This window comes from Notechis scutatus, chromosome 2 (genome assembly GCF_049901735.1).
Source record: "Notechis scutatus isolate UNSWTSFEM ecotype Mainland chromosome 2, rNotScu1.2, whole genome shotgun sequence".
In the NCBI taxonomy this organism is placed as follows: domain Eukaryota; kingdom Metazoa; phylum Chordata; class Lepidosauria; order Squamata; family Elapidae; genus Notechis; species Notechis scutatus.
The window spans coordinates 135376121-135390264 of record NC_142010.1 but is presented as its reverse complement, the minus strand read 5'-3'; the positions used below and the strand labels follow the sequence as shown (position 1 = coordinate 135390264).

The 14144-nt window shown below is 40.9% G+C and overlaps 1 protein-coding gene across 1 annotated transcript in view; it reads left to right on the top strand.

Annotated features, from left to right (window-relative positions):
• The first annotated feature begins 4029 nt into the window (after nt 1–4029).
• ESYT1 (extended synaptotagmin 1) overlaps nt 4030–14144 on the top strand; it is a 70152-nt gene continuing 60037 nt past the window's right edge. The window contains exon 1 of the mRNA XM_026680049.2: nt 4030–4480. Coding sequence (XP_026535834.1) covers nt 4136–4480 — 345 coding nt within the window. The 5' untranslated portion in view covers nt 4030–4135. The remainder of the gene's footprint in view (nt 4481–14144) is intronic.

Here is a 14144-nt window from a genome sequence, read left to right as displayed (position 1 = left end):
AAAATAGAGCCAGAATTCACAGTGAGGAAAGGCGATTATGTTCCACTGTTTCTGTCTATGCAATCATTGGGGAAGGAAGCAGAAAATAGGATTCTGTATTAACTGTTGGGTTTTAGATAAATATTTATTATTTATTCATTACATTTATATGTCAGTCTTTGAGGAACAGAAAACATTTAAAGGGGGAGAAAAGCCAGAGGCTTGCTTAGCAGAATTCCTCATATGTGGCTCTCATTCTCAGTGATAGTGTGTTTTAGGGCAATATGGCACATATAAAATATTATAGTCCAAATATTAACTTCCATAAAAATGGGGAACTGAGAAGTTTCATAGCTTTAGTTGTTTATTAAATTGACGATTTTCAAATAGGGGAAAAATATCTTCCCCTCAATTGTTGTATTTATACAGTAGCTGTCTTTAAGAAACACAATTTTTCCATTTCATCTGGGCTGGCTTTTAAAAATGCATGCAAACTATATTGCCTTTATTATAAATTAAATTCTTTAAAGTTAAGTTCTACAAATTAAGTTCTATAAATAGCTTGCCATCAGAAGATGTAGGTGCTTTATCACTGGAAGTTTTCAAGAAGAGACTGGACAGTCATTTATCTGAAATGATATAGGGTCTCCTGCTTGAGCAGGGGTTGGACTAGAAGACCTCAAAGGTCCCTTCCAGCTCTATTCTGAATGATTGAAAGCAGAGCAGGAGAAGAACATGCTACCAATCCTTGCTGATAATTAACACTGTTTGTGCCATATACAAAGCACTCTTTTGAGGATCCTTGAGAATTTAGGAATGAAAGTTTGTATGTGCTTCGGTAACTAGGAGACAAGTAAAATGATATAGTAATTAAACATGGGATAGTGAGAAAGATGGGAAAGAGTAGCCAGAATTGCAAATGAATTAAAGCTAGCTCTGTTTGCTTGATAATGGCTAAATTGTTACAATATTTTGGTAATTTCATATCCATTCAGTCCTTGAACCTGCAGCAAGCCTATTGAAGTTGGAATGCTAGACACGCAAACAATAAAATGCAATCAGACAAATGGATATTATTTTATCTTTGTAAGCTTTCTTTCGGTGAGACAGTGTTGTGAATCCAGAGATGATGTCAGAGATGATGAAGTGAATTGACTCAAAAAATAACATAATGGATTGAATATACTTGGATAATGTTCAGCATTTTAAAAAGAATTTTAAAATGTCCTAAAGTTTTAAAATTGAGCAATAATTTAATCAAACTATTAGTTTCAGAGTTGAACCAAAAAAGTTGGTCTCATTAAGCATTCCCATCAGTCTTCATAATACCCTCTATAGAAAATGAAGTTTTGTAATTTAAGGTATGGTAGAAGTATTTTAAAGTCATGAGCTCAGTTTCTGTATAAAAGTGAATGAGAATACTGCAGGATCCAATCTGCATCGGACACCAGAACCAGAGGTTCTGTCTTCCAAGCTTTCAGACTCATGCTAGAGCCCATCTTCAGGTAACTTCTCTCTAGCAGAGTGTGCGCTATTTTGCGTGTGTGGTATTTATAGTGTCTGTTTTAAGTGGCTTTTAAAATGTTGATTGGGATGTGTTGATGGCTGGCTTTTAAGTCATTAGCTGCCAACCCCTCACCTTCTAATTATTTAATAGGCTGATAGCAAATCAGCACTCCTATTGACTGATGAGGGGCCTGTTTCTCAGACATCAATCACTTCCTTGGCTGTTTTTATGCCTGCTCATCCCACAATCTTGGTTAATTGCAAAATTGAATGTGTTTCCTTGTTCATTATGGTGTGAGGCTACCAATGAGTTCCGGTCTCCTCATTTCACTACTCGTTTGTGTTCTTGCAATCTGGTGGTTTTCTTATGGAATTAAGAACTATGCAAGTGAAGTGTGTGGGTACCTTTATATTTACTGGAACTAAATTACTAAATGTATTAGGAATCAAACATCATATAAGTAAAAGAGATAGTACCAGGGGTGGGCTTCAAAAATTTTAGCAAAGGTCTGCCCGGTTGCTGGGTGGCCGTGGCCATGGTGGGCATAGCCTAGTCGGCCTCCTGCACCACATTGGTGGGGGGGGGGGGCGTTTATGCCCTCCCCAGGCTCTGGAGGCGTTGCTCGAGCCTCCGGGAGGGTGAAAATGGCCTCCCTGGGCTCCGGAGGATCTCTGGAAGCCGGAAACGGACCCATTCCTGACCTTCCCGAACTTCCAGGTGGTCAATTTTTCGCCCTCCCTGAGCCTCTGCGCGCACCTTGCATTTACCTTCATCCAAAATGGGGTGTGTGGGGGACTCCTAGGAGGGGAGGGGCAAGGTGGGCAGGGCCAGCCAGGAGTGGAAGTTGGGGGTTCTCCAAACTGCACAGAATCTTAGCTAGAGTCTCTCCCAAACCCCTGCAAACCCCCAGCAGCCCACCCCGGGTATTACCTGTAGGGTGCTTAAGAATGAGTCACAGACTGAAGCTCAGGTGGAAATGGAGCTTGTAACACAACAAATCAAGCAATGGCACACACACACACACACACACACAGAGAGAGAGAGAGAGAGAGAGAGAGAAACCGAGTTCTAGAGTGGCCAAGTCAAAGCCTGAATCTAAATTCCATCAAGATACTGTGGGGTGATTCAATTCAGGCACTGCATCCAAGAAACTCAAGCATTGTTGCCCAGTTGAAAAAAAAATACTGTGTGGAGAAATGGGGAGAAGGAATCCGCTCAGTAGATGTCAGAGAATTGTAGTTAGGCTTGCTTGAGGTTATTTCTGTCAAAGGAAGCAATACCTGGTACTAGAGCCAAAGATCTACTTACTGTTTTCATAGAAAGAAATGGCGTATCTGTTCATTTATTTGTTAAATAAATGACTCCGAGTCATTTTTTTCATAGTTTTTAAAAATTATATATTGTTTGAATGAAGATAAAATATTAGTATGTCCACATAAGTTCAAAGAAAATTTTTTAAATGGGGTGTACTTTTTCACATTACTGTATATACCTCCCCTTTAATTGATAATGATTTACATTAATACAGATGTTAGGGTTTTTTCCCCCAAATAATATGGAATTTATTGAAACCTTAGCACTTAAAAGCTCGTTTGAATAAACAGTTATGAAATCAATCCTACTGTAACAGGTGATAAAACGTATTTCAAGAAGGATCTGGGCAAATTCTGACAAATCTCAAAAATATTTAGAATAATCAGCTAGTCTTTTTTGGGGGGGATGGATTCAAGAAATACAGACTTGCTGAGTCAACGCACTGAAAGCCTTTTGTTTTCATATATAATTCGGTAATTAAACGACTGGCTGTGACAAAACCCGGTCCACTATTCTGACCAATTTTTAAGAATGTTCAGTATTTTAATTGTTCGTTTTTCTTTCAGTTTTATCTTCTATTATTAGCGATCGTTGGTTTTGTTTTTATTTTCATTTTTTTGGTAAAGAATTGCTGAGCCCCCTAGATTACTTGTTTGCTACCTCTCTGTATTGCTGGCTTAATGAACCTGGATTTGCTCGCAATTTGGGACGGTTCTTGCAAAATTTCAGGAATAACAAGAAAAGAGAAAGACCAGTCCGTTAAGAAAATTAAGAGGGGGGGGGGAAATGGGCTTTTTATAATACGTAAGAATAATAAAGCAATGCGTCTCTCCTCGACTTCCTACCCCAAAGCTACGAATTCGGAGTGATGCAAAGTTTGCCACGCCTGTCGTCCCGCCCGCCCAACAAGCAGTCCACCAATCAACAGTTAATTGTCTGAAAAACTCCTCCCACCGAGCGCGCAGCCAAGTCAAAACTACTGTAAAGAAAGCCGTTGCTTAGTTCCATTATCTTGGAACACTCGCTGCCCAATCAGGACAAGGAAGGGCGGGGCTTTCTGGTCCTGCCGTGTCTTCCTCCGGGAATCTGGTCTAATCAAAGAACGCCGTTTCCCCCCTCCCCACCCCGCTTATTGCCGCCTTAGCTCCGCCTTCAGGGGGTCTCATCCTCCAATCCGCTGGCGCGGAGGGGCGTTGTTTCGACCACGCCCCGCCTCCTCGATCCATGACTGCAACAGCCGCGGGACTCCAGAAGCGGTTGAGTTAGCCGCAGTGCCAGCCTGGTGCTTTTTAAGCGGTCCGGTCGGTCGGTCGGTCGGTCCTGGCTGGAAGCACCATGGAGCAGCCCACGGAGCAAGAAGCCGGGCCGTCAGATCCGATCCCGTCCAGTTCGGGATCGCGTTTGCCGGGAGGCTTCGGCTCTGCAGAAGCCTTGACGGCGCTAGGCGCGATCGGACGGCGGTTGCTGTGGCTGTTGCCCGTGTATCTGGCCGGCCGGGCGGGGCTCAGCGTGGGCTTCGTAGTCGCTGGCGTGGCCCTTTACATGGGCTGGCGGAGCCGGCGACTGAGCAAGGAGCGATCGTTGCAGACTGCCGGAAAGATCCTGGGCGAGGAAGAGGTGACGGTGAAGAGCGCCGTGGATCTGGGCCGAAGCCTGGGTCGGAACGAGCTTCCCGCCTGGGTAAGAGTGCCGCGCCCCTGCCCGAAATGTCTTAGTTGTGGAGAGGAACCTCCGTCTAGTAAAATCCTCCCTTTCCCCGGATGCTCTTGCTTCTGGCATGGGACCGGCATCAAAGCGCTTACTGGGGAGTAGTAGGAGCTGCGGCTGAATTCTGAGCAGAAAAGATGAGAGTTCTCCATATGCGGCAGCCTCTTAAATTAGGAAGCGCTCCTTTAGCATCCATCTGTATATGTACATATGCATGGTTTCAATTCTCGCTTCCCCGTGAAAGAGTTTGGCCTTTTTTTAAAAAAAACCCAGCTAGGTTGCTGTTCCAGTGCAGCTGAGGAAAGGAAATGAATCAACAACAAAAAAAAGTTACTTGCCCTCAGGCTTGTGCCTGTTCTAAAGTAGCTGAAGGGGGAGGGAAAAAAAACCACAGGCATCTGAAAGATAAACAATGATTATTATAGGAAGCTAACTCACAGAATGTTTAAGATAACCCACAAAGTCTGGGTTATTCTTGTATATATGCATTGACTCGATTATTGGTGACACCCCCAAAAAAAAAAAAAGGGAAGGAAGGAAAGAAATCTGATTTTGTAAAATAATTTTGTGGCTTGGAGGCTCTGTAAGTAGATCCATCTTTTTTATGATAAATAAGGGAGCACACATTGAATTCTTTTGAGGTCTCTTATTTAGGGTGAACCTAAATGGCTTCATCCTTTAGATCAAGCCCTGCATCTTCTTGAGTGAACTGATTTTCAGTATATACTGGGCCTCAGTAACCAGTATGTGTACTAGAAAAATGTGGGTGCACTAAGAACATGGAAGATGAGGGGGAAGGGTGCCCATTCATTAAAAAAAATCCTGACATAATGAGTTGCAAATAATTAATTGGCCAAAATGTGACGTACCAACCCCCTTCCTCCAGAACTCGCGTCACTTTTGTCCTTTGCCTGTATAGCTGAGCACATTCCCAAAGAGAACACTGGCCTACTGCTATCAACCATCTTTGTTTTCTAGAAAAACATTTGGGGCCCCAAAATGTTCTTGGAAATAAATATGATGCTGGGAGATGATTCCACTTTTTAAATTTAAGGTAAAAAAAAAAAAATCAGGAAGCTTGGTGGACCCTAAGGGAGAGAGATTTATGGTACATTGTAGTCTCCGGGCAAACAGATTCATGGGTTCTGGGGTTCTGGGTTTGATTTTGGGGTTTCTGGCTCCTTCCAAACTTGATTGGCAAAACAGTCACACTTCTTGATGCATGGATCTTTTCACTTTGGTCAGTGTAGAAATCTAACCAATAAAAATGTGGGTATAACATGTCGTCTTCAAGTTATTTCTGCCTTCCCTTTTGCCTTATCACTCTCTGGTATGCACTGCTGATGCAAATAGCCTTGGGCTAGCTAGTTCATATGCTACGTGAAGATTCTGCTGAACTCTCTTTCAGTTTTATGGTAGGGCTTAGAACAGAATAACATTAGTAAAAGGCTCTGGTATATATGCATGGTTTTATTGTTATTTTCACTAATAGGAATCCCCGTCTAGATAGCAGTAACTCTGGTAGCAGATCTGATTTCTTTTTCTGGTTGTCCTTTCAGCAAGTTTCTTTAAGCCAGCCTTCTCCAAAGCAATGAGTTCCATATGTTTTGGCCTTCAATTCCCAGAATTCTCAGTCAGGATAGACCAGGAATTTTGGGAACTGGAGTCATTAGCCTGGCATTTTCCTTATTTGTTGCTCTCTGTGGTAGAAAAATTCAAAGTTCTATCTGAGTGGAAAGGAGAAGTAAACCTCATCCTACAAATTGTTTGGGAGATGCATGCAAGCTCCTTTGCAGAGCAGTTACTGCGTTTCCCTTAGATTTGTATCCTTTAATGCTATTTGTTCCAACCTTTCTTTCTTTCTTTCTTTCTTTCTTTCTTTCTTTCTTTCTTTCTTTCTTTCTTTCTTTCTTTCTTTCTTTCTTTCTTTCTTTCTTTCCTTCCTTCCTTCCTTCCTTCCTTCCTTCCTTCCTTCCTTCCTTCCTTCCTTCCTTCCTTCCTTCCTTCCTTCCTTTCTTTCTTTCTTTCTTTCTTTCTTTCTTTCTTTCTTTCTTTCTTTCTTTCTTTCTCTCTCCTCCCTCCCTCCCTCCCTCCCTCTCTCTCTCTCTCTCTCTCTCTCTCTCTCTCTCTCCTCTCCATGTTGCTGTGGGCACTCCCAGGAAAAGCTTCCTTGGTGCAAAACAGCTGCCATGGTGTGCGCATAATCAGTCTCTATGGTGCTATTTAGCAGAGGGTCAGCTAGCAAGTTCATTCATCCTCAAGCAGCCCCCATTCCAGTCTTCTAACCCTGCTTACCACTGACTTTTGATGGGTGGAAGCATCAGACTCAGTTCCAAACAATACAGTAGGTTGCAGCTATCCACAGTTTGTATTTCTATATGCTACCGATGAAGTGGGGGAAATAAGGATGAAATTATATGCTGATGCTTTACTTTGCAGCATAGCGGCTTCCTGTTTAACCTTTTATATTCCCCAAAAGGTAGAGTGCAGGAAAGATAAATTGATGTCTTTGAGTATAATGTTGCCTCTTGTCCTGTTCTAATTCGAACCATCATGTTAGGTAGTTTCCATATTTGCTATCTCTACAATTTCCTGTTGGCATCCTGTTTCTCTTGAGAAAACCCCATCTGATTTTTTCTGTGTTGATTTTTATGCACAGTGCTTTCCTAAGATGTATCAGCATCTTGAAGTTGTCTTCTGGATTTCTGATTGTTAACTTTTGTTAGCTCTTCCTCTCTATATATGCTACAGAGAATTTGAGCAAGTAGAAGCAACTAGGCCTGGCAAGAGTATTCTGAATAGGATAAAACATATACATGTAGTTTTTTTCAACAAAGCTTTCTTTGGTTTGGTGATATCCTATAATGAAACAATATTTTTTTTCTTGTGGCTCCAAAATGCTGTACAAGGACAGATACTTCCTTCAGAGATGAAAAGAAATTGTTCATTAATTTGTGTGCAGTCTCTTTGTTTTAGTAGGACTCCTTGTCTTAAGTGTTCATTGAATGGAACTGTGTGGAGATTTGAGTACTGGTACACTGTCTGCTAGATATGCAAAACACCCTATTAAGCAGTAATGCTATTGTACTTCTCATTTGAGAACTTTTCTAGGATGAATTCATGGGTTATTACTTTTCTTATGCCTCAGGTTTCTTACAGTGTAGATTGTTGCCTCTTGAACAAATATCTAACAAGGGGAGACAATGATGGAATGCAGTAGTATATTTCTGCACTGACTGTGGTGATATATGAAATGTGAATTTGCCCTTTACACAGGTATTCACAATATATCCAAATTTTGTGAGATGTAAGCCAAGAGTCAACAATTCTAAGGAATGGAGATGTTAGTTTTGCCAATAAACAACTGCCACTCAGCACATGAAATTGACTTTGACGAGATGTGGGAAAGGCAAGAAGAATAAACCATAGGTTTATACTGACCTGGATATAAGAAAGAACTGCATTTTATTCTGATAGAGGGCAATCCCCTTTAAATGTATCTTGCCAATTCAGCTTGCAATAAAAATCCTTATCTAGATCTTTTCTCAATTTAAGCCTAGCCAAACAAAATTGGGAGTTTCCGATGTAGAGCCAACTGTTGATTTGGGGAGTCTGATAAATGCAAACCTGTATTTATTTTGCAGATATTGTACTGCTGCAGGGCATGCAATCCTTGGTAAACCTTTGGATATAGTACAGTTCATAACTGAGCATGGTCCTATTGAGCCCTAAATTGGCTGAAATGCATGCTGGGTTGTTTTAAATTGGCTCCCTTGCCATAGAAATTGTAAAGAATCATCCCATCCAGAGAATGGTTCATCACATTAATCAATGCATTAATTCATTGGTAATTGTTGCAGCCATATGTTTAACAGAATGGTTGGGTTCATGCATCGTGCCGAACTGCAGTGTTACAGGTATATTATGTTTTTTGAGTTACCATGTTGTGTGAACCCAGCTATGATGGTTCATAAACCATGGTTAGAGTTTTTTTTCTGTGAACCCAGTTAAATGTGGCTCATTTAATAAATAATGGCTAATCAAACTCTTGTTTAACATCAGATCTGCAAATTATAGTCTGAAGATCCCCTGTTGAATTTATATACTAGTCAAATATATGGTGCCCTCATTCTCTTCTTTACTTCTTTACAGCTAGCTCTTTTTTGTACCTTCCGGCTCTCCTCTGTTAACAGCCTCCTTGCATTCCAATTATCAAATTTTGTAATTCAGAAATAATCTCATGAATATCTGCTTGCTTGTTGATCTCTCTGATAGGTGAAAAAAGGATTGGATGGAGATATTGCATGTTTAGATCTGGTGAATCCAGAGATGATGAGCCTTCCTCAGTTCATCATTATCATTAATATTAGGTAATATTATTTTATATAATATTATAATATAATATTATACAATAATATGATAATTAACATTATCAGGATAATGTGAATACATTGGAAGAAAACGGGGTGAAGTCCCTTGTCATAAAAGGATCACCTTTGCAAGGGAAATAGATCCTGATTGTGCATGGCTATGAGCCCACCTGTCTCCATGGCAGGATAACCTACAAAGCCTCTGAGAGTCTACCTTCCCCCTTGCTGGTCTCAGAGTGGTGAGCCTATCTGCTACCCCCAACAAAGTCCATCCGAGTGCTTTTTGTTTAATTTACCCACACTTTGACATTTGAGAAAGAAATCCAAGACTTTGAAAATAGTTCATTTGGACAAGTTAGAGAAAATGCTCAGAAGGCGCTCTACCCAGGCTTGAGAATTTTGTCTTACTCCGAGCCCTTTTCGTTGGTGGTGGGACAACCTTCCCTCTTTGGCTGCAATAGTTTTGTTTTGCACACTGAGCTATTTTTTGCCTTAGTCCCGTGGAGATAAGAGGGAAACTTATGTTCCCTTTCTCCTACTTAGGAAAGAGGTTAGAATCCTTCCATTTTTGCCAACAAAGATAGTCCTACTTGAGGTATTGTAACAAGCTTGTCTTCTGTGAAGATCATTCCCTGTGTCTCAAGGGGAGAACGTTGAGTGCGGGTTTGTAACTTTGTGAAGGGATTAGGAAGGCATAGTAGGGGAAAATTTGGGAAATGTGTGTCTAGAGCAGGGGAGGGATTTCATGTTATTTGCATGTATCTGAGATAAGTTGTACTCATGTGTTGATAAAGATGGCCAGAAGCCTGTTCTGGTACCTATGAAAGTCTGCCTCCCCCTGTCTAATTGTTTGGACCTTGCCTAAAAATTGGATGCTATTCTTCTAAGGCAGGGGTGTCCAACCTTGGCAACTTTAAGACTTGTGGACTTCAACTCCCAGAATTCCTCAGCCAGCTTTGCTGGCTGAGGAATTCTGGGAGTTGAAGTCCACAAGTCTTAAAGTTGCCAAGGTTGGACACCCCTGTTCTAAGGTCTGCATACCAGCTGCTGCATCAAAGAGGGAAATGAAATGCCATCCCAGAAATGAATTGTGGCTGAAAGACAACAGTGGGGTCATCCTGTAGGAATGCAAAGCAGCAGTTGTGGGCTGTAAGGAAGGGCTGTATGTCCAAAATCCTAAAACCAATGAGCTCACAGCAACTTAATGGTATCCTTTGCCTTAGAATGCTAAAACTGTGTGTGTGTGTTTGGGGGTGGGGGGTAACTCTTGTTCTTATTGGCAGAGGCTGCCTTTTGTGTTTAGATTTCTCATTTTGCCCTCTAGCCTAAATCTTGTATCCCAAAAATTCAGCATTTGCCTTGTTTAGTTTTGATTTGTTAGGGGAAAAAAAGACAGATTCAAGCTCTGGATTTCTGGGTTTTCAAGCTCCGATTTCTAGTTTTCACTGGACTTTACAGATCGCCCTAAGTTATTGACAGAAATTAGGGTTTGGTTACTAAAGCTATGTGGTTGTAAAGTGTAATGCTATATGCGACTGCACTGCTTAGCCACAGTAGCTCCAGTTGCTGTCAATATACAAATCCTGTGGTGTTGTTAAGAGGGTATCAGGGGGTCACCCCATTTGTGTGATCTCCTGCCAGCTTCCCCATCGACTTTGTTTCTCAGAAGCCGGCAGTGAAGGTTGCAAATGGCGGCCCTGTGACCCAAGGGACACTGCAATGGCTGGAACTTTGAGGACTGCTCATAAGTACTACTTGTTCGGCAAGACCACCTGTACTTTTTTATAACACCACTTCATAACTGTAAAGATTAAACAACTTATTTTTAAACTATCTTGAAGATGCTCAAGTGTTCAGTTGCAATACAGACAACATCCTCCCTTTGTTTTTGCAAGCATTAGAATTTTGCAATTGTAGAAATGAAGATTAACTGTTGAGTGTGATCACCTCAGAGGCTGAAAGAGATTGTGAGGGGATCTGCTGATATAAGCCGTTATAATCACGATGAATATACTGAATACAGTTTGCAGCACACCTTGAGAATAGATTAAATTTGGGCCTGTGGCTTTCCATAGAAAGAAATTCTTTTTTCCAGACATCTCGTTTGCATTGCCTTGAAAAAATTTTGCCTTGAACATTTCTGTCATGAATCTACCTGCCAACATATTTCAGCTGCGTGAGGGCCTCTGTTTTTAGTTTCTTAGTTAAGAACAACAAAGAACTAAGAAAGTGGTAAAAGCAAGAGAAGCACATTCATATGAGACCCTAAAATATATTTAATTTGCTCTTTTACAACTAACAGAAGGGAAGCAATCTCTTGTAAGCGGCATAATAATTCAGAATCATATTTTTTAAATGAATCTCTAGAATCTTTCAGATCTTAAGCTAGAGAAGTATGTGGCAAAAGGGCATAAATGAATCTCTTTTAAAAGTACACAAATCAATCCTGTAGAAATGCCTTCAGAGAAAAGGAGCTTACTTTTATCTTTTCAAACAATGTATTCTCATTGCCCCTTTTTGGCGAGTTGATTGTGTGTAATTTGGGATCGGGGTGGGGGTGGGGAAAGGACTGCACAGATATTCTGATGTGGAAAAAACCAATCCACTGCTTGCCATAAATGGAGAGTTTTTCTTTCCCTCGTCCTTCTTCCTGATGACATCAAGCGACTGAGTTTGCACTCCAGACCCTGAACTGCTGTTCTTGGTTTCTTTCCTTGGCAGAATGCCCTAGCTTGCAACTGCAACATCTGGCATCTTCAAACCACTTACACGAAAAATATTGTTTTAATACCCAGATGTAACTTTAATACCCAGGCCGTTTGATTGTAGTCAAACAGTCTTTCAGAGGAAGGGAAACTGCCCTAAACTGAATCAGATCATGGATCTATCCAACTCAATGTAATTTATTATGATTGACTAGTCTAAATCTCTCTTTTATTTCCTTTGCATCATCTTTATCTAGAGATGCCAAGGACTGGATGTGGGATCTTTTGCATGCAAAACTTGGTAACTTCTCAGAGAGCCTGGCAATTAGGCGGCATGCACATTTTAATAATAATAAGAATGCAGCCTGGATAGGAGGTGGATACAAGTTTTTAAAAAGCTGAAATGAAAGAAATGGTGTGAAGAAGAAGGTAAGGAAAATCAAGAATTGGTCAGCACCAGGGGAAGATGGATCTGCACCCCCTCATCGTCAAATCAATTAACAATGTACTGCAAGGAGATGAAATTGAGATTAACATTGGCTAAATTTACCTGATAATGAAAGAGCCAACAAAAGGGGCATCACTAAGCACTAAGGCCAATTACCTGCTTACCAGCCTCTTTCAGATTGCTAATTGGTGTAGTAGCTGATGCAGTCAAACAGCATCTAGTTGGAAACAAGTTCTTTCTGTCTGAGCAGAAACTGAGGAACAAAATATCAGCTTTGAATTGACAAAATGAACTTTGGAAAATTGCAAGAGAAGGAAGATGAACTTGAATGTAGCTTGGAATGATTACAAGAAAGCATTTGACTCACTGCCACATGATTGGCTAATCAAGTGCCTAGAAATAACAGGCGCCAGTAGAAACATTAGAACAGGGGTGACAAACTCACATCGTCACCTGATGTATCGCAGCTTTTTCCCCCTTCACTAAACTGAGGGTGGGGATGGCCAGCATGTGATGCATCCGGGCCACGGGTCATGAGTTTGACACCCCTGCATTAGAAGCTTTGTGCAAAAATCAATGACACAATGGAGATACAGTTGCTGATCAATAGTGATAGATTGGGATAGGTTAATATCAAGAGAGAAATACTTCAAGAGAATCAGTATTACCACTATTTGTCATCACATTGATTCCTTTGCCAACAATACTGAACAAGTCAGGCCATGGCTATCAAACATTAAAAACATCTGCCAGGCTATTTCCTCTACATGAACAATCTGAAACTATATGGGAAAACCCCACGTGAAATAGAATCACTGCTCAACACTATCCATATATACAATCAAGCTTTTATCAGACAAATGTGCTGCAGTTACCAGCAGGGGAGAAATATTGAAAATGGAAGGTATCAGGATGCCCTACAGAAATAACATCAAGAGTCTAGCTAAAGAAAATCACTATAAATACCTGGGCATCCTTCAAGCTGACAACATCAAGAACTGAAGTAAAGAAGGATGTTAGAAGTGTGAATACATTAGGAGCGTGAAGAGTTTAAAGTCGAAACTGTAATGTTGACAGAGCCTGCGGGGCAGCAGAGCCTGCTTAGGGAGCATAAGCGACTGTGGAATGTTAAAAAGTAAACTAGACAGTTGAAGAAAAAGAAAGGGCATTGGAAGACTATTGGAAGGATAGTGAAGAAGATGCATTGAAGGTAATATGTCACAAAGGTTTACTGAATACTGGAGAGACTACAAGAAACACCAACTGAAGAATAAAAAAGAGACACGGCAAAGCAAAGACACGGACAGTACATTAACAAAAGCAGGCAGGGCAGATAACAAGAAGACCTAGCAACAGCTAAAAGCAGGAAAATTGAAGAAAATGGGGCTAATTTTGGCTGCATAAGTCTAGGCCTCAAGAACAGGTACATGCAAAAGCAGAATTGAAAAGACAGCAACAAACAGCAAAGGCCACCTTTGCAAAGAATCTGAAGAAACAGTGGACCGCCTGGTTAGTTTAAACAAGAAGATGGCACAGAGAAACTACAAACAATGGCATGACAAAATAGCAGCAGTGGTACGTTGGAATGTCAGCAATAAATGCCATTTTGTCTGCAAGCAAGAATTGGTGGAAATCACAAAATATACAAAGTAATAGAAAATGAAGAAGCTAAAGTATTCCAGGACTTTAGAATTCAAACACTTACCACATAACACCCCAGACTTAACAACTGTCAATAAAAAAGACAAAAAAAAAACCCCAACTCAGGATAACAAACACTGCAGTGTCTGGAGATAGCAGAAGAGAAAAGAAAGAAAATGTGTGAGTTTCAACTCCTAGATTTCCCCAGACAGGATGCTGGCTAGGGAATTCTGGGAATCAAAGTCTACATCAGAGATGGTATTCACAGGTTCTGACCAGTTCTGGAGAACCGGTAGCAGAAATTTTGAGTAGTTCGGAGAACTGGCAAATACCACCTCTGACTGGAGATTTTACGGTATCCTTCCTGTGCCACGCCCACCAAGCCACATCCACAGAACCAGTAATAAAAAAATTTGAATCCCACCACTGGTCTATATATCTGAAAGTTCCTGAGGTTGAGAAACACTGATCTA